At 41.5% G+C, this 22,683-nt stretch overlaps 2 protein-coding genes across 14 annotated transcripts in view; one reads left to right on the forward strand and one right to left on the reverse strand.

Moving 5' to 3' along the window:
* Positions 1–2,619, forward strand: part of fcho1 (FCH and mu domain containing endocytic adaptor 1) — a 61,506-nt gene extending 58,887 nt beyond the window's left edge. For both annotated transcript variants that reach the window (XM_030432748.1, XM_030432749.1), the window contains 2 exons: positions 1,254–1,421; positions 2,030–2,619. In XM_030432748.1, the coding sequence (XP_030288608.1) occupies positions 1,254–1,421; positions 2,030–2,058 (197 nt within the window). In that variant the 3' untranslated portion in view covers positions 2,059–2,619. The remainder of the gene's footprint in view (positions 1–1,253; positions 1,422–2,029) is intronic.
* rfx2 (regulatory factor X, 2 (influences HLA class II expression)) overlaps positions 2,618–22,683 on the reverse strand; it is a 30,413-nt gene continuing 10,347 nt past the window's right edge. For 5 of the 12 annotated variants that reach the window (XM_030432758.1, XM_030432760.1, XM_030432750.1 and 2 more), the window contains 17 exons: positions 21,346–21,454; positions 20,595–20,684; positions 19,200–19,282; positions 18,221–18,491; positions 16,902–16,976; positions 15,871–16,052; positions 15,551–15,670; positions 12,929–13,050; positions 12,137–12,255; positions 9,227–9,339; positions 8,859–9,010; positions 7,427–7,524; positions 7,030–7,179; positions 6,674–6,882; positions 6,404–6,557; positions 6,269–6,311; positions 2,618–5,133 (listed from right to left, as the gene is read on the reverse strand). In XM_030432758.1, coding sequence (XP_030288618.1) covers positions 5,012–5,133; positions 6,269–6,311; positions 6,404–6,557; positions 6,674–6,882; positions 7,030–7,179; positions 7,427–7,524; positions 8,859–9,010; positions 9,227–9,339; positions 12,137–12,255; positions 12,929–13,050; positions 15,551–15,670; positions 15,871–16,052; positions 16,902–16,976; positions 18,221–18,491; positions 19,200–19,282; positions 20,595–20,684; positions 21,346–21,453 — 2,211 coding nt within the window. In that variant the 5' untranslated portion in view covers position 21,454 and the 3' untranslated portion in view covers positions 2,618–5,011. Of the gene's footprint in view, positions 5,134–6,268; positions 6,312–6,403; positions 6,558–6,673; positions 6,883–7,029; positions 7,180–7,426; positions 7,525–8,858; positions 9,011–9,226; positions 9,340–12,136; positions 12,256–12,928; positions 13,051–15,550; positions 15,671–15,870; positions 16,053–16,901; positions 16,977–18,220; positions 18,492–19,199; positions 19,283–20,594; positions 20,685–21,345; positions 21,455–21,808; positions 21,901–22,683 lie in introns of all 12 variants that reach the window. The other 7 variants (XM_030432762.1, XM_030432755.1, XM_030432763.1 and 4 more) reach the window with 4 other exon arrangements.

Below are 22,683 nucleotides of genomic sequence, written 5' to 3' on the forward strand. Positions count from 1 at the left end.
AAAGAGAGACTATTCATAGCTGTCAGTGATGAATGGGAAGTTAAAGGCTGAAAACGTTTATAGTTGGAGGACTTCTCTGGTTTATGAGCCTGTGACAAAGCATCAAAAGGTCACCATAACTCCTCCCTGCTCTCTCTGAAAATACTGTTTTCCTGCACATTTCTTTACCGCTAAACTGTTCAAAAAGCTGCTTCAACATGAATAATGTCCGGCAGTGTTGAGTCAGTAATTGATTTATTTTACTGGATGTGTTTTACGCCAGAGCGCTCACATTCGTCAGACTGGCGGCGGCTGAAAAAGAAAGCAGCACAGTGGCTCATCCCGAGTTTAACAGCATTTCTCCTCATATTTCTTCAGGCTGCATGTTTTTTATCTTGCATAACACATTCATGAACATGTTTGTGACATTTACATATAGACTCTCAACACATGGATAGGGGTTTGCAGGCCAGAAGATAAGACTTAAAGGTTGAACCAACATTACATTTGGGTTGAAACATGAAGATTAGATGTTACATTCATTACAGAATGTATACATTGTTTCAACAGTATTCAGGTGGACTATATTTCAATGTGAAGCATGGTAACCCTTACCAGATTTAAATCTGATATTGAAAAAGCTGGACTAATGGATGCCCATTTTCACTCAGTGGTTCTTTTTAGAAAGTTATATGGAGGAAGCGTCTTAAAATAATGAGACATTTTCCCCAAATGATTGGAAGATCTTTCAAATTAATGACTTGTGTATCTCAAAAAAGAAAATTTGTAATCACTACTGATACCAACTCATCCACTGAGATTCCAAGTTATTTTATTATGGCAAAGTGACTATTTTGACAAACTTACTGTCTGAAAGTAATGACAGTCTCAAAAACACTAAGTTTCTCATTATCATTACCTGTAGTATTTCATTACACTGGCAGACATGGGCATCTATAGAAACTGAAATGAAAATCTAAAACTGTAAAACAACTTCTCAATGAAGTTTTGTCCTTTTACAATGTTTGTTCGACATGCTCGCGTGATTGACGATGTCGAGTGTCTGTTTCTCCTCCTCTTCCTTCAGTCGAGAAGCTGTAGATTTAACCTTTCGTCCATGACTTTCAGCTGTCCATTTCAACCTGCCTAAGACCTCTTGCTAACCAGTTTTCTGTCTGCCAAGATGCGAAGATGATGTGTTTTTGTTTTTTTTAACAAGGTCAACTGTCACTGCTTTGATCTGTAAGAATATCTCCCATGTTTGTGTGTCCCAGGCTCAGGGACTCTCTGTGCCAGCTGGCAGTGCCTGGAGGTTCCCCGCGGCCCTCCACCCAGCCTGGCTGTTCAGTTTGTTGGCTCCGGGGCCTCGCTGTCGGGCATGGACGTGGAGCTGGTGGGCAGCCGCTACCGCATGTCACTGGTCAAGAAAAGATTTGCCACAGGTGAGACACTGAACACTCTCACTTTTAATTCTTGCACTACATGTGTATTTATCCTCATATGTGTAGAAATGTGACTCGTGATAATTTAAACAGGGGTCTCGTAGTAAGAATTATGGTAATTGATGTTTGTGGTGACGGACAGGCGCTGAATGTTTTTTATGAAATGTCCTAGTGCTCCATCAGTGAGTAAACTGACCAGAAGTTAACTGCTGTCATTGTGATTATACTTGATTCACATGTCATCTTTCAACATCATATAGTGTTAACAAAAGGAATCAGGCAACTGAAGAATAAAATGCTGCTTTTTTAAAGGTGTCCAGTGTCCTCCCAAGTTTTTTAAACCTTGTTTGCAAATTGGCGTGCATGAAACACAAAACAGAAGGACCTGCACGATCAGTCAGGAGATTCACTGGTTCATTTTAATGAAAACATGTTCATCTTCAGATCAATTTGTGTAGGTAGTGTAGTGTTTTAACTCAATATTCTAAGTTGGTTCTTCAGTTGCGCTAAGTAATGAAGCTGGAAGCTTTTGCATGTCATGTCAACTTCAGTTTACTTTGGCGGTGCGTTTCCTTTTTGTACATTCATCTTTTTAATGTGTTTGACAGGGAAGTACATGGCCGGCTGCTCCTTGTGAATCGCGTAAAGGATCATTGCAATTTTTCCTGACCCGATAGCTGGAAGGGGGAGGGGGAGAGATGATCCGTGGTAAGACATAAAACTGAAGACGAGGCACCTTGAAGGACGATGTTCACTTACTTCTGAAGGTGTCCTGCTCTCTTAGGACCAAGCCTTTTCTTCTTTTCCTCTAATTTAAGTTGTGTGTTGTACACTCAGTCGTCCTGCCTTCACCAGGAGGGAAACTTTTTCTATTCAATCTCCTCATCGTGTTCTGAAGCTGCAAACTAAGCTACATGTCAGAAAACCTTTCATGAATCAGAGAAAAGAAAACATCTGAATAAAGTTAAACATATTTCTGTCTGGAAATGAGTTGTAATGGAATCTAGGATTTTTAAATTATGTACATACTGTATGGAAGAAATCTCTAGAGAATCTTAAAGGATTGAACGAGTCATTTGTGAGCAACGATCTTCTACCAAACCTTAGAAAAAAAAAAACTGTTTGTAAATCTGCTGTTTGTTCCAAATAGAGGTTTTGTGATGTTGATATTTGATAAAAATAAATGTGCTCCAACATTTTTGGTTTACACCAATTTATTTATTACACATTGTGACCAAGTACAAAATACAGCTGAACTATGCAGTTTATTACAGACCATAATCTGTCCTTAGGCTAGTTAAAGTGTAGTCAAGAACAGGTTTAAAAATGCACAAAAATAAGGGTTCAGTATACTTGTAAGAAGAACCAAATCTAGTTCAATAATAAAAAATAATCCTCCGCCAAAAATCTAAAACAGCCTTACAAAACATTACAAATTACACACAGAAATTACTTTTTTTCCCCAAAGTATTTGAAGGCAAATTACTGTGACAGGCACAAGTTACAAAAAGCCTTAAATAACTGGAGCTCGAGGATTCTCAATCGCTACAACAAAATAATCTGAGAGGGGGAGGAGGAGGGAGAAACAAATCAATTTCAACACAAAACTGATGTCAATCAATTCAGAACAGTTCATATAAATAGAAATTTCTCTCGTGACAGTTTAAAAGCTTATTCAGGTGCAGTAGCACCACAGTAATAAGCATGTTTCATACATTAAACAGTTGAGATTGGAAACAAATTCATCACACACGCCAGGCTAATCAATTACACATCAAAGCACTTTCTTCTGTTACGCTATCAACAGTACAGTGTGAGGAGAGATTAGGCAAAGACCGAAGGCCACAGAGCACACACGTTCTACGTCATACAAAGATATATATCATATATATATATATATATATATAATTTATTATGGACAAATTCCTCAAATTCTTTTTCTATCTAATTCAAACAGAACACAAGTCTTTAATCTGAGTAACAGCATGAGGTCAAAGTATCTGACGTCAGGGAGCGTGTGCTGGTTCAGACGCCTACGATATCCTCTGTGTTCAGGGTTTTGGTTTTAAACTGCACTAACGTGTTGATTTATCCTGTTTGGATGAAATGTACAACCACTTTGTATCAGAAAATGAGGCAGACCAGATTCCAGTTCAAGTTTTTACATCCCTCTCCATAGACCATAGTCGCATGGCGGCCATTTTCCTCTGACATCACGCTCAGTTGGTAGCTCAAATGTCATACTGCCGTGTTCCAGGTTGCAATTCCAGGCCTCCTAAAAATCTGTCAAGTACAACTAAAAAAATGTCCATTGGACGCACCGGTGTGCCTGGTGTTCAGCAGGTCAGATTTGAAAAATGTATAAACAAAAAAACAAAGCATCTCCCCAACTACTTCCACAAGCACTACATGTATAGTGCCAGTAAGACAGTTTAAAACTACAGCTTAAACACAAAGCCCTTTTAGTTAGCTATTTGAGTTTGTCAGCTCTTTGTAATCTGCACATGTCTTCCTTTCACAGTCATTTACATCATGTGTTAAGAATTTAAAGTAAACTGTGGGCTATTCTTAGGTACACCAGTGCAAGACGTTCGTTTTTCACTATCACACTTTTTTTCAATTATCGCAGCTCTTGAGCGAGACGTCAAAGGAAAATGGCCGCTCCGGTCTATTAAGTCGAGTGCTCCGAATTTAATTCACTCAACGAAGACTTGGTGAATGAATCCTTGGAGCATTGGACTGAGATCATTTGTGTGTTCTATTTACATGAGAGGAAATGGGAGTGGGAGACACAAACTCCAACAGTGGCTACATCTTCTAATACTTGCCTCATGTCATCTGAGCTGAACGGAGCATATAAAGTCTATTGAGGTAAACAAACCAACATGTTACACAGGTAACGTAGAGAGTTCCCTGCCTTCTCGACTACAAGGCCCTACAGAGCCATGACTATGGCGGAGCTGGTGGGAACAACAGGGGGAAAGGTCCTTTGGGTCAATAGGTTGCATGTTTTTCTTTTTTTTTATGTGTGTGTTCGAGTTGCTGCGAGCTGCAGCAGAGGCAACGAGGAGTGTACACACCTACACCTAATCAATGATAAAGGTGCTTCGAATGTCTGAGGTTTGGAGACGATACATTCATACTGCGGTAGAGGCACAGCTGAGGGACAGATAGACATCTGTAGTGGTGGTTTTTATAGTTAGATCTAAGGCACTCAAATGACACTATGGCACAGCTAGAGAAATGGGGGGGGAGAATCACAAATACCACACACCAACACTCAAAGTTACACATCCAATAAAAAGGTACTGCACAAAGTCATTCACAGTTGCAACAAAAAGGGAAAGAAAATCAGATCTGTGTTACACTCCTGTGAGTAAAGGAAAAAAAAAACAGATGTGTGAGTTTCCTGGGAGAAAGATTTTCGTCCTAGTGAGGGGAGGACTGACACTGCTACGTTCTTCTTTATGTACATTGCACACGCTGACTGCAGGAGGACGCAGCGTGCTCGGGGTTGAAAGCCGCTGTGTCGTTTTTAGGGAGAGACTCTGGTCCTTGTGGCGTTCAGTCTGGTCCTGCTCAAACTCGACTTACATCTCCTGCAGAGGGTGGCTCATTTCAATCCTCTCTCTCTTCACGGCCGGTTCGGTCGGCCCTCTGGACGCATCGGCATCACTGCCCAGGTCGCTCATCTCATCAGAGAAGGATGCATCTAGTGACACAGGAGGAGAGGGACTGTTAGTCAGGTTTGGAGTTTCAATACTCATCTGTCCCAACAATATGTAAGCCTAGGTCAAATTTAGGATTATACATCACTTTGGATCCTCTACATGTGATTTTCTACAAACCAACGCTGACTTTCTTGTGTGTGTCTGTTTGTGTTTCCTTTATACTTCAGTCTAGACACACTATTTTGGCAGAAGTTGCATTGCCACTACTGATCAAAGGGTTTTTTTTTCTTTGTGCTCAAGTTTGGCTTTGTTGAACCATTGCTAATAATTTAATCATATTTTGTACTCAACATTTCCACAGCCCTGATTCCAAACAGTTGGGAACGAAAGAAAGTCAATGATCTGAAAACCCTTACTCATCCTCTGTAGTATTTTAGACCTATCAGCCAGACTTTGTACCTGATGTGAAATAGAAATTATTGATTGTACCAACATGCAAAACTTTTAATGTAATTATTGACAAAATAGTGTCAACTTTATCCTGGTGTGCCCTGGAACATTGACCTTTGTGAGCCAATTCCAGTTGCATACAGTACAAAACAAGTAATTCAACATTCAAACTGATAAAGTTTGATAGAGCATTCAGACAAGACAAACACTACAGACAACAGTGCATTGTGGGAATTTTTTGGCACAACGGTGTGCTACAATAGGTTCATCAACTTTTCACAAGATATTAGTGTTTAGAGTTTAAAATGTGCTCTACCACGAGACCATTAAAGGGTTAAAATGGGCTCGGTAATTTCATTAAATACAAATGTTGCTCAAACAGTGGGTCATTTTATTTGCTGAAAACTATTTACAGCCATAATTTGTGCTAGTGAGTATTTCAAGCAGCAGAATGATGAATGTGGCATTGGCTCAAAATCAACTGCAGTGCATTACAAAGCTCATTGATGTGTTTTTTATTTATCCTTTTTAGAAAATAATGACAGATTGACTAAGAATTTAGGTGCTTTGGGCGACACACTGGGTTCAGAACGTATTGAGAGATAAACTAACAGTGTTGGCTTTTGGCTTTTACATGTTTTAGTTGTTAAAAAAAAAAATCAGAGCCAGTTAGCTTGAACGTAACCGGACATATATCAAAATTAGCACTGTAAATAATATTCATACCTTTTTCCATTAGTGATGGCATCATAGAACTCAGGTCACTGAACTGTGATTCAAGAGATGAGAGAACATTAGTCAACAACATTATTTTAACATGATTTGAGCAACTGGAGCAGATTTTAATATCTTCGTTCGTACCTCTCCCATGACAGCAATGGGAGTTTCTCCAGTAGCCTGAGCCACGCGATGTTCGACCAGGTAGAACATGTACTCATCATACAGCAGGCGAATCAGGTGGAAAGAGCCAAAACTGGCTGCACTACGCAGGGTCAGGTCTCTGATCACCATGGAGCTGCAGGAAGAAAACAAGAAAACAGATGTCAGACAGCTAAACCATCACAAGCGCTTAATTAAGAAAATAAACCAGTGATTTTATCAGAACACAGCCTCACTGTTCTCCCCTCGTACCTATAAAAGGACCATTTGAGCAGGAACTGGCGTGCAGCTTTGGGGAAGCTGGGGCTGCCCTGGTGAGGCTTCAGGACCTGAGAGACCACATTGTCCAGCCAGGTAGCCCACTGGTCCAGAGAGCTCTGCTGCTGCAGAGTGACCTTGAAGTCCTGCTCCAGGCGCTGAACCACACTCTCGTCACACTGACACACCCAGGACGCCTGCTCCTGTAAGACACAACGAACACATCCAAACACATTCAGCAAGAAACCACAACGCACAGCCAGAGGTGGAAGACACAGAGAAAGTCGACAAACAAGTCTTGTGCAACTTCAAGTTTGTCTTCTTAACATGAAGCTTTCAGACAGGTTTACCTGGACGTTAGCAAAGTCCACACGGTTTAGGTCAGAAAGCATCTGGTTGATCTGGGAGGTGTTCTGGAGGACGGCGCGGGCTGCCTGGGCCAGGTGGTTCAGACTGGTGTAACGTCTCAGTGTCTGGGCAAAGGCACTGACCACCGCCACCTACAACACAAAGAGACAGAAGATCCATGATAGATCCTAAAAGATGATGTTACTCTTTATTTTGAATGTTTTATTATAATGACAACAATTCATATAATGCCAAGATTTGATGACATACAAGTGAGAAACTTTACAATATTAACATTAAAACTATGCATTTTCTGCACACTAGAGACATATTCTAATATAATAATTTCCATATTTTCTAATAGCTGTTGAAAAGGGTGATCAGAGGTTTGGTTGTTACCTTGGTGCGGATAATCTCTTGAGGAAAGTTGGTCATGGCGTTAGTCAGCCAGCCCTCCAGACTCTTGGCAAAGTTACGGATGGCCTGAGTGAGCGTGCCTGAGGAAACAGAGCAGCCTGGATTACAAACTGACCTCACTACATTTAAGTGTGCATAAAGCATCATGACCACTAGAGTCTTCTGTGTTTGCTTTAGTTTTTACACAGCCGACTGAAACACAGAAGACTCAAGTGGTCCTGCAACAGAATAAAAGGCTAAATCCCTGAATGTAAAGTTGAATGTGGTGTCAGTGAACTACTAAAGTTGGATTTGCACGGGGACTAATATACAGATTACCAGAGGTCACCAGGTAATATCTCTGAATCCTGTGTGAATCTGCCGCGTCTTGAATTTGTAAAGTAAAAATTCCACCATCATATTCCTCTAAACACATAGGTCATGTCAGAATATTTAGGCCTGTATTTTTCCTCAAATGTCAACACATAACTTTATTGCGGCTCATAGTATGTTTTTAAAAGCAGCCATCGTCTGCTTGGAGATTGGCTGTACTGACATTTAATAAAGTGATAAAAGAGACAGTTGGGAGCAATGAAATGAGCTGCCAACGTATATTTAACGCATACGGAATGTGTGTAAGTCAAATAAAATCCAAACTATATTAATCATGTGGCTGCTGAAAAACAGATGCTCTGCTTCATAAATGTTGATGTTACAGGGAGCCCTGACATCATATTCATGAGATTATGTCAGTAAGATGCAGCTTGCTTTTCACACGGTAATGCATCACATAAAACATAACCGCGGGGTGGTAGCATATAAAACACATGAGGTTTCCTGGTCAAACTAGTCCAGTGCGAATAAGGCTTAATGCTGTATTGCTGTCATTATTGTGTGCATCAATGTTGTAACTGTATACTTCTTCATACAACCCTGATTCCAAAACAGTTGTGACGCCATAAAGCATTAATAAAACAGAATGTGTTAATCTTCAGATTCTTTTTCAACAGATATTTAATTGAAAAACCGTGCAAAGACAATGTGTTCAATCGTTTAGCATTAGTAAATAAGTGCTTATTCTAAACTTGGTGCCAGCAACACATTTCAAACAGGTTAGGACACGGGCAAAAGACTGGGAAAGTTGTGCAATGGTGAGTTGTGATAGTATCATGATGAAGTAATTTACAAGCAAGGATGGGGCGAGGTTTACCGCTTTGTGAAACACATGATGTATAAAAGATATTACTACATCGCAAATACTTTTTAAAACCTTTGTTGGTAAACAAAGCTGATGTACAAATGATTGCATTTGGTTTCTATTTATGTTTTACACAGCACAGTATTTTTAATTTTACATTTTTTTATTTTTTTTTAGAATCAGAGTTGTAGTATATTATCAAAATCATGATGAATTAAAAATATCAGTAGTACTGACTGGGAACAGGACGCAGCACATCAGGGATGAGGATCTCCACCAGAGCCTGGTAGAGGATGTGGTCGCAGCTCCTCATCCATAGTCTGATTGGTTCATATTTACACAGAGCCACCAGCTTCTCTCTGGGAATCATACCCTCCAGGTCGTCATCACTAAACACAGACAGGAGGGGAAAAAAAAACACATAGACACAAACTGTAAATAAAACTATCCACAACTGAGTAGTCAGATAAAACGTATGGGTTTTTTAAAAACTGTTGAAATAGAATATTTAATTTATCTCAGAGACTTAATGTAAATGTAGCAGTAAGTAGTAGCTTTTCTTTTCAAAACTAGAGCCTCGGCTCTTCCCCTTAAGGTGATCTGACCTGTTGGGGATAGTGGTGCTTCCGTCACTAGATGGCGGTGTTGAATACCAAAAGGTCTGCCAGAGTTTCTCAATGTAGTGGAACTGGAGGTTCATCACCACATCCAAAGTAGCCTGCAGGAGAGCAGCAGGGGAGGGAGGGGGGATAGAATTAGAGGAGGGAAGAGTGGAGGGAAAAGAGAGGGAGGAAGGGGGGACAAAACATACAGAGCTGAACCATGGCAACCAGACACACAACAAAGTTTCTACAGGCAGGCAGGCAGGCAGCCTCTCGCTCAGTCCGGGCTCTCCTGGTTAGACAATGAGCCAGCTTAAACACAGCTCCCTGCACATTAATCATCAGGAGGACTCTAAAGGCCAAGTTTATGCTTCTTCAGAATTTTTTTTTTTTTAATGACTTGACTCTTTTTCCCTTTTTTTTCAAATCTTAGTTGCCTCTATATAGCACATAATCTCATGGATTTATGCGTACAATTTAGTGGCGGGTTGCTGACCTGAACTAACTCATGTGACTTCCTTTTTCCTGTTCCTATGTATGAGGCTCTTAGAAAGCAGCGACGGGTGAACACAGCGAAAGAGCAAAAGGAAGCAGTGGCAACCTGGTGATCCAAAATGATAAACTGCAGAAAAACCTGCTTCTTAAAAAAGAGCAGGAATGGATCAACCTTAAACCGCTGAATGTAAAACATAAAACCCAGCCCTGGAGAAGTTGTTTAGGAAATGTGAGCCTGACTCCTCGTGAGTCAAAGGTCCGACTCTTTTGTTTTTCAGTATATCTCCACACTCGGTGAGTACAACGCTATGACCCACACGCCGTGCCCGCAGATTCTCCTCTTTCTCTATCTGGCAGGACATGCACTTGCCGCTGGATCTTGTTACACAGCGGCATACACTTCAATCACATGATATGTTTTTGCTTCCTCTCCAGCCGTTGCCATGACAACCTTGTTTACGGTTGCCCCGGGCAACAGGTCAAACACAGAACTCCAAAACAAAAAGGAGAATTCCCCATCCCCTCTAAACAAGAGCGTTTTGCCTCCGCACAGGAAAAACAGCATGCCTCTGAGAAAAAAAAAGAAAAAAAGTGTGGAGGAGAAATAACACATGTTCACGTGCACAGTCACAGACAGACGAACGGCCTGAGCCATATTTTAACCCCTCACATCTCTGTGCGCACATACACCACCAACACTGTGGTTTACAGGAAGATTTATTACCCTCAAAGTTTTATTTAACACCTAATCATTTGTGTTAAACATTAATTAAATGGCCCGGCTGATACCTAATTATTTGACTGCTGTTACCATGACATTAATAAATATATTCCTGACAGTGCATACACATTTTGAGTAATTTAACTGCATGAAAGTAAAAAAAGAAAGAAGTTTTATGCTTTGGACAACTTGTTACCTTTATCTGTGCTGTAACTTAAAATGATGCCTATAAAACTCTTGGCTGATGTGTTAACAGGTCAGTGTTGGCTCACAAAAGAGGAGGAAAAAAGTAAAATGCATAAACATTAAACACACAGAGGCAATGAGAGCTGTGAGAGTGACAGAAATGCGCCAGCAGACAAAGACAGGAGCCCATGTGCCTGTCCGCAGACAAGGCAACACAAAGGCCCAAGGGGAGGCCACCACAAAGACACCAAGATGTCCACCCAGCGCGCTGAAAGGTTAATTGGCATGTCTTGAAAGCTGCACTGAGATGAAAAGACGGCTGGAACAAAGGGAGCGTGGTGAGACTGGACAAGGGGAGGGCAGGGATAATATGATAAAGCCAGAGCTTCGCTGCTTTAATCACAGCCTCTCTCCTGTCTATAAAGCCCCCAAATTTGAATGTTCAAGATTATTTCTGCTCCTCTCATCGCCTAAACGTTTCGTCCTGGTGGGGGTTATTCCTCTGACTTCTTAAAATCATGGTCCCGCCATGAGCCTATGAATTTAGCTCTACAGTCATTATACACCATTTCTTCATAGTTCTCTCACAGTTCTTCATAGTCAAAGCTGGACACTTGTTAACTGCAATGGTTTGATTTCACTGGGTCATCCGTTTCATGTTGTGTATCTGCCCTTATAAAACCAACTCAACCTTTTACATTTTTTTTTAAATCATCAAGAAATCCCACATCCCACAAGTCTAAAACCAATAATGTTTTAGTCTGTTACTTAGTACTTCTTGAGCACTTTTACAACATTTACTGTGGGTAAAGTCCTTGTATGATTGGCTCAAAATAAATAGCAGCGGCAGTGATTATGGTAATGAAGGAACATGTCCCCTTGTGCAACAGTGTGACTCATTCGTATGTTTTTAATAGTTTTTTGGACAACGTGGAGCTCTATGGCACAGAGGAATAAGGTCGATGAACACACAATAAGTGTTGGAGGGATCAATCTAATGCTGGTTTCGGTCTTTTAATGAGATTTGTTGATAATAGGAAAAATATCAGCAGGTCATGAGCTCAATAAAACATAGTTAAGTGTATCTAATGACAGAATACATAAGTCACATTGTAATTTACAACTTAATTAGTACTATAAATAGCACTGTACAGTTTTATTGTTGTTACAATATCCTTATTTCTGTTCTGTCTGCGACTGATATTACAACTTAATCTCTTACTCTTCAGTCTGATAGTAGGGTGTGTTATGCTAAGTGGCAGCTAATGTAGCCCTAGCGGCTAGCTACGTAGTCTTCAGTCCCATCTGACTTAATGAATGCCACTTGGGGTGATGCATCAGCCTTGACACAGCTCCCTATAGAGCATTTCCCTTTAAAGTTGTTCTGTTTACACTAAATTCATATTCAACCCGAAGCTTAAAATATAAATATTTGTTAAATCTTTCCTCAGGTAGTGGAAGGTCTAATAAAAAACAAAAAACAGAGTGGTGCTCTGATATGGAATACTCACCTCACAGTGGTCTCTGTAGAGCGTCTGCAGCTTCTTGATATCATTCATGTTGATGCGCTCAGGCAGAGGCTGGCTGCCCAAGTCAGGTGAGGGAAATGGAGGCAAGGTGTGAGCCGTATCTGCAAGAATGTAGACTGGTGTCAATCAATTCACTCACAGGCACACAAACACACACATAGGCTGGAGTAAGAAACTATGAATACTGTGACAACTGTATGGGTGGTGAATGTTAATACAGAAACAAATATGCTATCCTCCTTTATTCCCCATGATCCATTGGTGAATTATTTGTGTGACTTCATGTCACTTAACCGAAACCAACGTTTCCCATGGTAAAAGGGCACTAATTGTCTTTCATAGAGTGATTGGTACAGGATGTCATTAATTGAAGATCAATGTAACATCTTCTTCAAGTGAATACTACTTACACTACAATTATTGGTATAGGTGACACTTCTAGAGCCCTGAAATATATTGATTTTGTTCCACCAAGCAACATAAATATTATCCAGAATTGTTTCCCCAATAACCTCCCTGTGAAACTCGTGAATAACTTTCTCAAGAAACAAGATGGCTGACTTCTTACAAACATGACAGTTATTACATGTGTTTATAATTTGTGTTTGGTGGTCAAATATGATTCCACTGTGATTTAATCGGGGGGGGGGGGGGGGGAGAGGAATCCTGTACCATAACAGCAGAAAGAAATAGAAGTTATATTAAATTTAAATCACTCTTCTGATTCAAGTGTGACAGCAGTTGTTGTGGCAGCCAACCAGGTCTTGCCCTCACCAATGTACTGCTGGTGGTGTTGGCTCTGAGCAGCCACGGACTGCTCCGGAGTGCTGTTACAGTGCTGAGAGCTCCCACACAGGCTGTCAGACATGCCGTCCACCTTCTGAAGAGGCTTGAACCTGTACAGACAGTAGAAGACAGGTCACGTATGTCAGCTGGGTTTGAAAGGACTGGGAAAGCAGGAATAAGACAAAATGTGCATTCAAGAGCTTGGATTATGTTGCAAACCACATAGATAACTCCCAACTAAAAACACCATCAACCAGAGTGTGGTTCATTTGTGAAATACCAGGGGTGTGTTTAAAAAGAAAACAACATTTGTAAACAGTTTGCAACATTATTCCTATTGGTGCATAATGTTTTTCTTTTGAGATATGTTTGCCTCAGTTTGGGGTGAATACACAATTGAGTTGTGACCAATACACAATGAAACTGTGACCTACAGTGGCTCTAAATACACTGCTCAAAAAAGTAAGGAACGCTTAATCATCACAGTATAACACCAAGTCAGTTAAACTTCAATGTGTCCTGCTTTGGAGCAAATTAAATTGACAACAGGTGCAATGGAGAGGCAAAACCAAGACAGCCCCCCAAAAAGGGAATAGTTTTGCATGCGGTGGTCGCAGACAGTTGCTCTCTCCCTATCCTTCCTGGCTGATTATTCTCTAGTTTTGTGTTCTGCTAGTGTTCTCGTCACTACTGGTAGCATGAGGTGGTACCTACAGCCCAATCAGCAGCTCAATAAGGCTGCAAGAAAGTTGCTGTGTCTCCCAGCACAGTCTCAAGAGCACGGAGGAGATACCAGGAGACAGGCCATTACACGAGGAGAGCTGGACAGGGCCACAGAAGGGCATCAATCCAGCAGCAGGATCAGTATCTGCACCTTTGTGTGAGGCGGAACCTGAGGAACACTACCAGAGTGAAAATTACCTCTGGCAGGCTACTCTTGTGCATGTTTCTGACTCAATGAAGGTGGCATGAAGGCCCAATATCCACTAGTGGGACCTCTGGTCACAGCTCAGCACCATGCAGCTTGATTTGCATTTGTACAAGAGGACACCAGAATTGGCAGGTCTGCCAATGGCACCCTGTTCTCTTCACAGATGAGAGCAGGTTCACATTGAGCACATTTGACAGGCGTGAAAGAGGATGGAGAAGCTGTGGTGACAATGCTGCCTGTAACATCATCCAGCACGACTGGTTTGGTGAAGGGTCACTGATGGTCTGGGGAGACTTATCCTTGGAGGGTCACACAGACTTCAATGTCATAGCCAACGGTACCTGACTGCTGTTAGGTACTGGGATGAAATCCTCAGAGCGATTGACATATGTACGCTGGTGCAGTGGACCCTGGGTTCCCCTCCTGGTGCAGGACAATGTCCAGCCTCATGTGGCCTGAGTACATAGGCAGTTTCTGGATGACTAAGGCACTGATACCATTGGGTGGCCCTCTCGTTTCCCTGACCCAATCCAATCGAGCAACAATGGGACGTTATGTATCGATCAGCTGATGACGCCAAGTACGGTCACAGACTGTCCAGGTGTTCACTGATACCCTGATCCAGGTCAGGGAGGAGATCCCCCAGGACACCATCCGTAGAGTCATCAGGAGCATGCCCAGACATTGTAGGGAGAACATACAGCCACTGTTGTGTGACATGAGGAGTTGCTGTGATAAAATTCACGGAAGTTGGATCAGCCTGTAATTTCAATTTTTGATTTTCAGTGTGATTTTAAATCACAATTATACAATATACATCAGTAAAACTATCAACTTGATTTATTTGTTCATCAAGATCTGATGTGTGTTTAAAGTGTCCCTTTTTTTGAGCAGTGTAGTATTAGTGTTGTGCATTTTGCATTACCATTACAAAGTGACTTAATTACAGGATGGAAAGAAGTATCACAATAACCTGAAAGTCTGCTTTTCACCTCTGACAGGTGTGGTCAGACATGTTTTGTTGAAACTGTAGCCACACCATACAATGATGTCTCGCTGCACTGAAACACCCTGGAGTACTCTGGCATCAGTGCAGCAAGGTGAGACGTTCAACCACAAAAGTCAGCGACCACAAGAGTATTAAGTTACACTTCACAGCTTAAATATAATTGTTTGCTTGCAATGTTCTGTGAGAATTTATCAACATACATAACATACAGAAAAGCACTTATTTACCATATTAGCTGCAGCTTGCATCAACACTATGCAACAAGTGTTTTTTTTAATAAAAAAAAAAAATTAAAAGCCCTGTTCTAGTGTTTGGTTAAATGTCTTGCATTATCAAGGGCAAGAAAAAACATGGGCAACCATTAAGGAAAATGAAAGAGGCGGGAAGAAGATAAAGAACTTTTAGAGGAAAGGGGGAGATGGCAGACGAATGATAAAGCACAGCAAGCAGCAAAGTATGGGCGATGACAGTCAGGGATGTATCACAGGGTAAATATCATCAGTAGTAATAAGAATGATCTTCATTCAAAAACACGCAACACAAACTGTTGCCAGATGAAAAAATGACCAACAACACAGCACCTGATGAATAGAAACTTGTGACAGCAAGACAAATGTAAAAGAAAGGGGAGGAGACAGGTAAAACTGTCAGACAGAGAAAAAGTGCTGACCTCTGTTTCTGGTGGACAGGTTGCTGCCTCATGGCCATGTACTGGGTGTCTTCCTGCAGCCGGTTGAGCGGTGAGTCTGGCTTCACCCGGATGCCATAGTAATGATACTTAGAGTTGCCTCTGGTAGATTCAGTGAGAGAAAAGCCAGAAACCAGTGAGGAGGGCAAGACTTGCCATCAGTGTAATCACTATCATTATCCTCTTCCATCAGCAAGTCTCTAATGCCTATAAGCATCATCATACTCGTCACATCTATAATGGTTACATGATTACTGTTATCAGCATCATCTGCATCGGCAACAATCTCTTCCTGTTTGTACCTGGTGCCGAGGCGGCGGGTCCTCAGGCCCATGAACACGGAGCGGATGAGCTTGCCGAAGGAGGCTGCATTGACCGGATCCAATTTCTGTTCCTGACAGTGCCGCAAGTAATGGTTATACAGGGAGCAGCGGGGCAGGCTCACTCCCTCCGCTGTCTCATAGTTGTCCAGCAGCCACTGCAGCTGAAAACACACAGAGAAGATGACAGTCACACAATTAGTGAGACCCAATGGATAAACTCTGCTCTGTGATAGTCACCTGGCCAGAAATGAAGTGCAGCATCTCATTATCACATCAAAAGGAGGATGACACACACCACACACACATCACATCACATGACTATTTTTGGAGGTTAAACACCAAAGAGACCATTGCACTCCCGCTGTTGCTACATTTAGACTTATATTATTGGACTGAAGCAGTAAGACACTACAGCATGAAGAATGGCTGATTGAGTGAACACTCAAACATCTGAAGTGCTATTTATTCTTTTGCCACATCTCAGGACAGTCAATATTGGGTTGGAGGGGGGGGGCGCAAAGCTTTATCTGTAATAATTTGCACAAAAAGCTCAAATTACTATTCATAGAAATGATGTGGAGATTGTGAGAAGACAGCTGAGGAATACCACATGGTTCTCATTTAAATATCATAAACTGAGTGACAGCCTCACAACAGGAAAAGTTAACTGCAATTAAATTTTGTCAGAGTGAGTGCATGTCTTGGTGTATTTAGAGACGGAATGAACAGAATCTTGGAAAATCAATCATTTTAAGTTCATGCAGAGTATTAACAAATATATACAAAATGCATTCATAAGCAAAAAGTGACAGCAAACGCAGATTCAGATAAAGGAGGGAAACTAATTGAGAAGATTATGCGCGTCAGTGGGACAGTGCAGAAGGTAAGTAAAGCTAGCAGTAGGCAGTGTGCTCAACCTTGAAGAACACACTGCACACTTCATTTTATTTTTTGTTTGCTTTTTTCATTTTCTCTCATGTACTTTTAAAAAAAGTTCCTGGTTGACTTACATGGCTGTTGAGCAGGCTGCTTTTGTGACTTGCAATTCCTTCAGACTTTTGGAGGTTTTCAATCGCCATTTCAAGCTAAAGAAGGACGAAGCATGCAAAAAAAAAAAGGGGGACACAGAAGAGGGAGGAGGCAGAAGAGTGAGAGAGAAAGAAAACAAAAAGGGGACAGAAATAAGCAGGGGTATATGAAAAAAAAACACACAGAAAAAAAACAACAGATAAAGGAAATAAGACTGTTAGCGAGCAGCCAGATCTCTGTATTTCGATTAAAATCAGTCAGTATTGCAGCCAAATCCATTATTGGCTGACAAAAGCATGCAAATCAAGGGACTCATAGGGTTAAGCTACTCAGTGAAGGTTTGCGGTCAGACACTCTAATATATGCAAATAGCAACCACAAACAGGGGCATAGGTCGCGTCAAGTTTGGGGACACTAGGTCAACAATGCAAACCCCCAGCCTGCTCCACTCTCATGATCCATCAATTTGACTAGAAGTCAGATGAGTGAGTTGTAACTGTGACATAAGCAAAAGCGCTATGGTATAAAACACACTGGCATATTATTCTGTCTTTGGACAACAGAAACATAATGGAGTCCAACTGGCGTGCAAAGTGAATGACAAAACCAGGGACATTCTGTTGTGATGTAGAAGAAAATCAAGTCAAAAAGAAAAGCTATGTGGTACTGCAGCCAAACTGGAGACATAGAAGAAAGGGAAAAAGAGGCAGGCAGCGTTCCAAGCCTTAAGAAGGCTCCCGAGGGCTCATGGCCAAATGGTAATGAGCCCCAGGGGTTGCTTTGTTTCACAGGCCGCTCAAGTGCCTGTGAAAACCTCTGAAACAAGGCAGCTCTGAATTATTTAAGCCAGTGTCCCGATTCTACAGGCTCTTTGCCCTGTACTACTCTGCTCACTATGTGTTAACGGCAGAGCCGGGAGGCCCCAACTCAGGTTGCTGTAAACCCTGTGTGTCCCTGCCTGCCTTTCAGGCTTGTCCAAGAACTTGGCCAGTCTGGACACAGGCTCAGGTGGCAGTGATGACAGTCAGTGGCAGCGTGTGCCTCACTGCACCATATGATAGTGAAGATCTCTGCTTAGTAAGCCATGTTGTATTAAGAGTTAGTTACATTCTTAAGAGAATAAAAACTATAATTTGGAATAGCAGGTGAGAAAAGACAAAACATCCCCCATGTGTATTAACTCAGTCATCAGTCGTAAGTGGGTGTAAACCTCCGAATTACAGTTTGTTTGTTTTGCTGACTCCTTTATCCCTTTCTGTTGGAGAAGCACCACAGAAACATTGTTATGGGCGTTGCTCACCATAGCTGAGGAGGAGCGAGATGAGTGTGATATGTGGTTGCGGCTTCCCTCCATACTTCCTCCATGGATCAGGTAGGTGCTGCCGCTGGAGATGATGTGGCTGCTGCCTACATCCATAGCGATGCCCACCATGCCATGAGGGGGCACCCCACCACTGGCAGAGGAGACCACCGTGGTGACGTGAGCTCCACCGGCCTGTGAGTCAAAGTAGGTTCCCCCACCGCTCTGCCCATACAGCTGAGCCTCGGGGTTGTAGGAGTAGGCCGTTCGGCTGGGGACAAACCATTTAAAATTAGCATGCAGTGATGTCATTCAATGATGATGAACATTTATAGTCTTGTGATTTTCACTTCTTTGTGCAGTTGAAGGTTTACACAGACAACAATATATCTGATGTAATCAAAATATTTGGTGGTGCTGGAGCGAAACCAAACATCAAATTGTGGGAAAGAAAATCTGTTTGGCTTCAATTAGTTGTGTTGAAAAGAGACACTTCAAAAGCAGTCGGATGTTAAATTGATGAGAAAAGTGGCCTGGAAAATCTTATTTGTCATTGGGCTTTTCATCGAGCGCCTATTTAAATTATTCATGATGACTCTGCATTAGGAGTGAAGCCAAATATCATGCAAAGTGCTATGTCTATTTCATTTGAAAAGCAAAAATGTTATACATCATTTTAGTAAGTGGCATTTTTTTAAGTTAATAAACAAAGAATTAACAAAAATTCTATTTCCCACAATCCCACAAATATGGGCCATATTAACGCACATCTTACCGCATTTCCATATGTAAACCAAATCACACACACGTATTAACTGGGCAATTCAAAAATAACTATTTTCCTTTTACTTTAGAGCTATTTATCAATCTAGATTGTTTTGGTATGAGTTGCCACTTTTTGGAGATTTCAGCAATAGAGAGAAACAACATATATAGTATTCCTTTGTTATGACTGTGAGGCATGGTAACATTGCCTTACATAGTTCCATTGGGGTAAACAGTCTCTCCGCTCTCTCCTACATATTGGACCTGGGATGGGTAGACATGTTGCACCTGCTGCACCTACAGAGAGACCACAGGAAAAAGGAAATCAAAGCAGGAAAACAAAAATATTTATTCGTGCTTCTTTATTTGTATAAATCTAAGTGCAGATAGATGGATAGATTAGATAGATTAGATAGATAGATAGATAGACAGACTGCATAAAATGAGGCATGTGCATATTTAATACAGTGTGTGCAGAAAGTGCAATGAAAAAGTCTGTACACCCCTTGTTTTTTTAATAATTACTTGTTACATTAAATTAAAAGGCCTATTGTTTCCAGATTGACCAAGGTTCTATTACATGTAAAGTAAAAAGTTAAAAAAAAAAAAGAGCTTATTTCAAATGGGGATCAGGGGTAAAAGTGATTTGGAACAATGTTGGATGATTAAAATGCATATTTTCCCTGTAATTTAGAAACAAAGTAGGTTATATCATAATTGACATCATAACATCATGACTGGTAATGAATTCTGGACTGATGCATAAAACTGTTGAATAGCAGGTTGTAAAACTGTCCATCTGCTTTTGGCTGAACTCACGGCATGTGACATCACCTGGAAATATAAAAGACTGGTACCTAAGACAAGTTACTAAACAGGCAGTCAGTTCAGTTCCCGATTTTCATCATTAGACACTTGACATCACACAGATTTTGTGTTGGGATTTGGTTCAAGCCCAAGAGTCACAATTTCCCCTGGGGACCCAGGGAAGACTTTTTGCCACAGATATCACAAAAGAAGGAGCTGTAAAACCTAAGAAAAATCCTGGTCATCAGATTTAATAACATGTATCAAGAGTTTTATTCAGTTGTCATTTTCATGTTTTCCATGAAACATGGCTACCTATGTAGCAGTGGGCCAGGCTCAGCCAGAGAAAGACACTTTCACACACCTATTAGGAGCACAGGAAGCAGGAGGAACATTTTGAAGCATGCCCTGGAAAAGCAGCTTTCAGTTGAATGAATGGGCTGAGATCTTCACTGCAAGTGTCTGAACACAAACACTGTTTGGTTACTGTTTAACTTAGTTACTGTCTCATGTATCAGTTGAAGGCCAAACCTACGATGCCCCAGTCTGAGTGTTGTTATTCAACCTGAAAGTGAATTTTGATATGAAAAGTAGATCAAATATATTTAAGTGACGCAAATAATGTGATTATTTAGCCAAAACTAGATTATATTCATTTGAATTTGTAGAATTTATGGTACTTTATGGAAAGATCGGTCTCTGACACTGTCACAAAAGTCAAAATAGTTTAATTTTAATAAAAATGATTTAACTCCAAGGGGTGTACAAGTATTTTCACAGCACTATGTATAGTACTGTGTACCTGCTGAGGGACCTGTTGAACCCTGGGTACTGAAAGCTGTTGTACTTGTCCTCCTTTCTGAGCTGAGCCTGTGGCTTGAACCAGCACCCTCTGTGTGGATACAAGACATAACTCAATTACATAGCTATGCACGTACACATTCATACATGCATACATCATTGTAAACATATGACAGCCACACAACATGAGCACATGTAATCAACATATGCCCCCCTGAAAACTGAAGATAGTGCAGATAGATTTGTGAGTATATCACGGCACTTCATTACTCCTCTGATTACAGAGTGTATAAATTTAACACAAGTTCAGACTATGTACTATAGATTTACGGCACTGTTATTTTTCTAAAGCTTCAATAGTTGTAGTTAAATGGATGTACTGGTCCAAAAAAGCAGGGAAAAGTTATGGCAGAAGAGACAAGAGGCATCTGTTGGAGGAGTGGGTGGGTGGTAGCTTCAGTTGCTGACAATTCACAAACTGGAACCACCATTAAAAACATTTTTATTTACTACAACTGCTGCATGGAACAGTGAACTGCGAATGCTTCCAGGAGAGGTTTAGTTTTCAAAATGTTCTATTTTTTCTGCCACCATGCATAAGAACCAATATAGCAAGTAGCTGGTCTGATTTTGAAAAAAAACTAGTATTTTACAAATTTGGAATGAAATAGAATGGAACAGCTATGTCATCACAGACTTTCCCCATGTGTCCGGTCATTACAGTGGTAGCAGAATAGAGGTGGTAATGCTACCTGTTGGGAGGCTGGGACAGGCTGTACCACAGGAGCCTGAGCTGATGAGGATGTCCGCAGTGCTGCCACGCTGGGCGTAGTGTCCGACCCTCCCTCGGGGCTCTGCATGCTGGGTTGCAGGGGAAGAATTAGAGAAAAGACATGAGTCGGGTAACAGGTAACACTGAAGCTTAAGAGAAAATAATAAAAGCATTTAAAGTCTATGCACGTGGACAACTATACAAAATAAATGCTCCTTCACCCCACCCCTTCTCTCTTGGAGCCACTAGGGCATTCTTTGAGCCCCTGGGGGTTTCTGGCTTTGCCAAATCAGGCTAAGTCAGTGCAACTCACAGAGCACAAGAGAATGCCCACCTTTGGCATTAATCAATGGCAAAATTCGTAGCCTAAGCCCACAACACTCCTGATCCTGCTGACAGATCAGGCCCAGGTAGAAAAGTTGCAGCACAGGAGTTGAAGTTACCAGCAGGACTGAACTGCTTCCTGAGGACCAAACCCACTGCCATGACTCGGTTCTCCACTGGGTGACAATGCGCACAGCATAGCAAAGGGGAGCTAAAAATGGAGTGACACAAAGACTCTCTTTTTCAAAAAAGGACAGAAAGGGAAAGAGCGGGAGAAAGGCAAGGACAAGAGAAGAATGGAACTGCAAGGGGGAGTAAGCTCATAAAAAACAACTTCCCCACTCTGTCAAAAAAAGAAAAAAACGAAGGGGAAAAAGATGAAGATGGCAGTGGGGCTCCAGCCCCTGCCAGGGTCCTGATGATATCCAGCATTTGTTTCGAACGAGAGCCGCTCTCTGAGGGCTCCAATAATCCAGCTGATATGAGGAAATTCCTCAATGCTTTGTAAACGTTTGTCGGTTGCCATGGTGAGGAATCCATGACGACCACCCCCAACTCAACACCCTTCCTCCCCTCCCTGCCCCCCACCCCACCCCCTTTATAAAGCTCTTGCACAGGAACTTTCGAGTGCGAAAGCAAACAGAAGAGGGGGAGGAGGATTAGAATAAGGGAGAGGGAGATACGGCATAGTGGGGGGGTGGGTCGAATTGATGAGCAGTCTTGGGTTTAAAGCAGACATCCAGGAGCAGCATGAAAAGTCAGCAGGTAGTCAAGAGAACGGTGTTTGCCACTCAGGAGTATTACAGCAAAGGGTGGCAAGACACAGCCAGGATTTGACATGCTGTGATTAGTTATAACACATGACCAGCACTACAATGTAATTTTAATTTACTGGAAGAGATCTGACAAACGGCACTTAGGCTGCATTAGTCTAGAAGCTGAGCTATTAAATGCAAGCAACAGGTGCCGCTACTCTTGTCTTTTGGCTCTCACA

This window comes from Sparus aurata, chromosome 11, assembly GCF_900880675.1.
Source record: "Sparus aurata chromosome 11, fSpaAur1.1, whole genome shotgun sequence".
Classification (NCBI taxonomy): domain Eukaryota; kingdom Metazoa; phylum Chordata; class Actinopteri; order Spariformes; family Sparidae; genus Sparus; species Sparus aurata.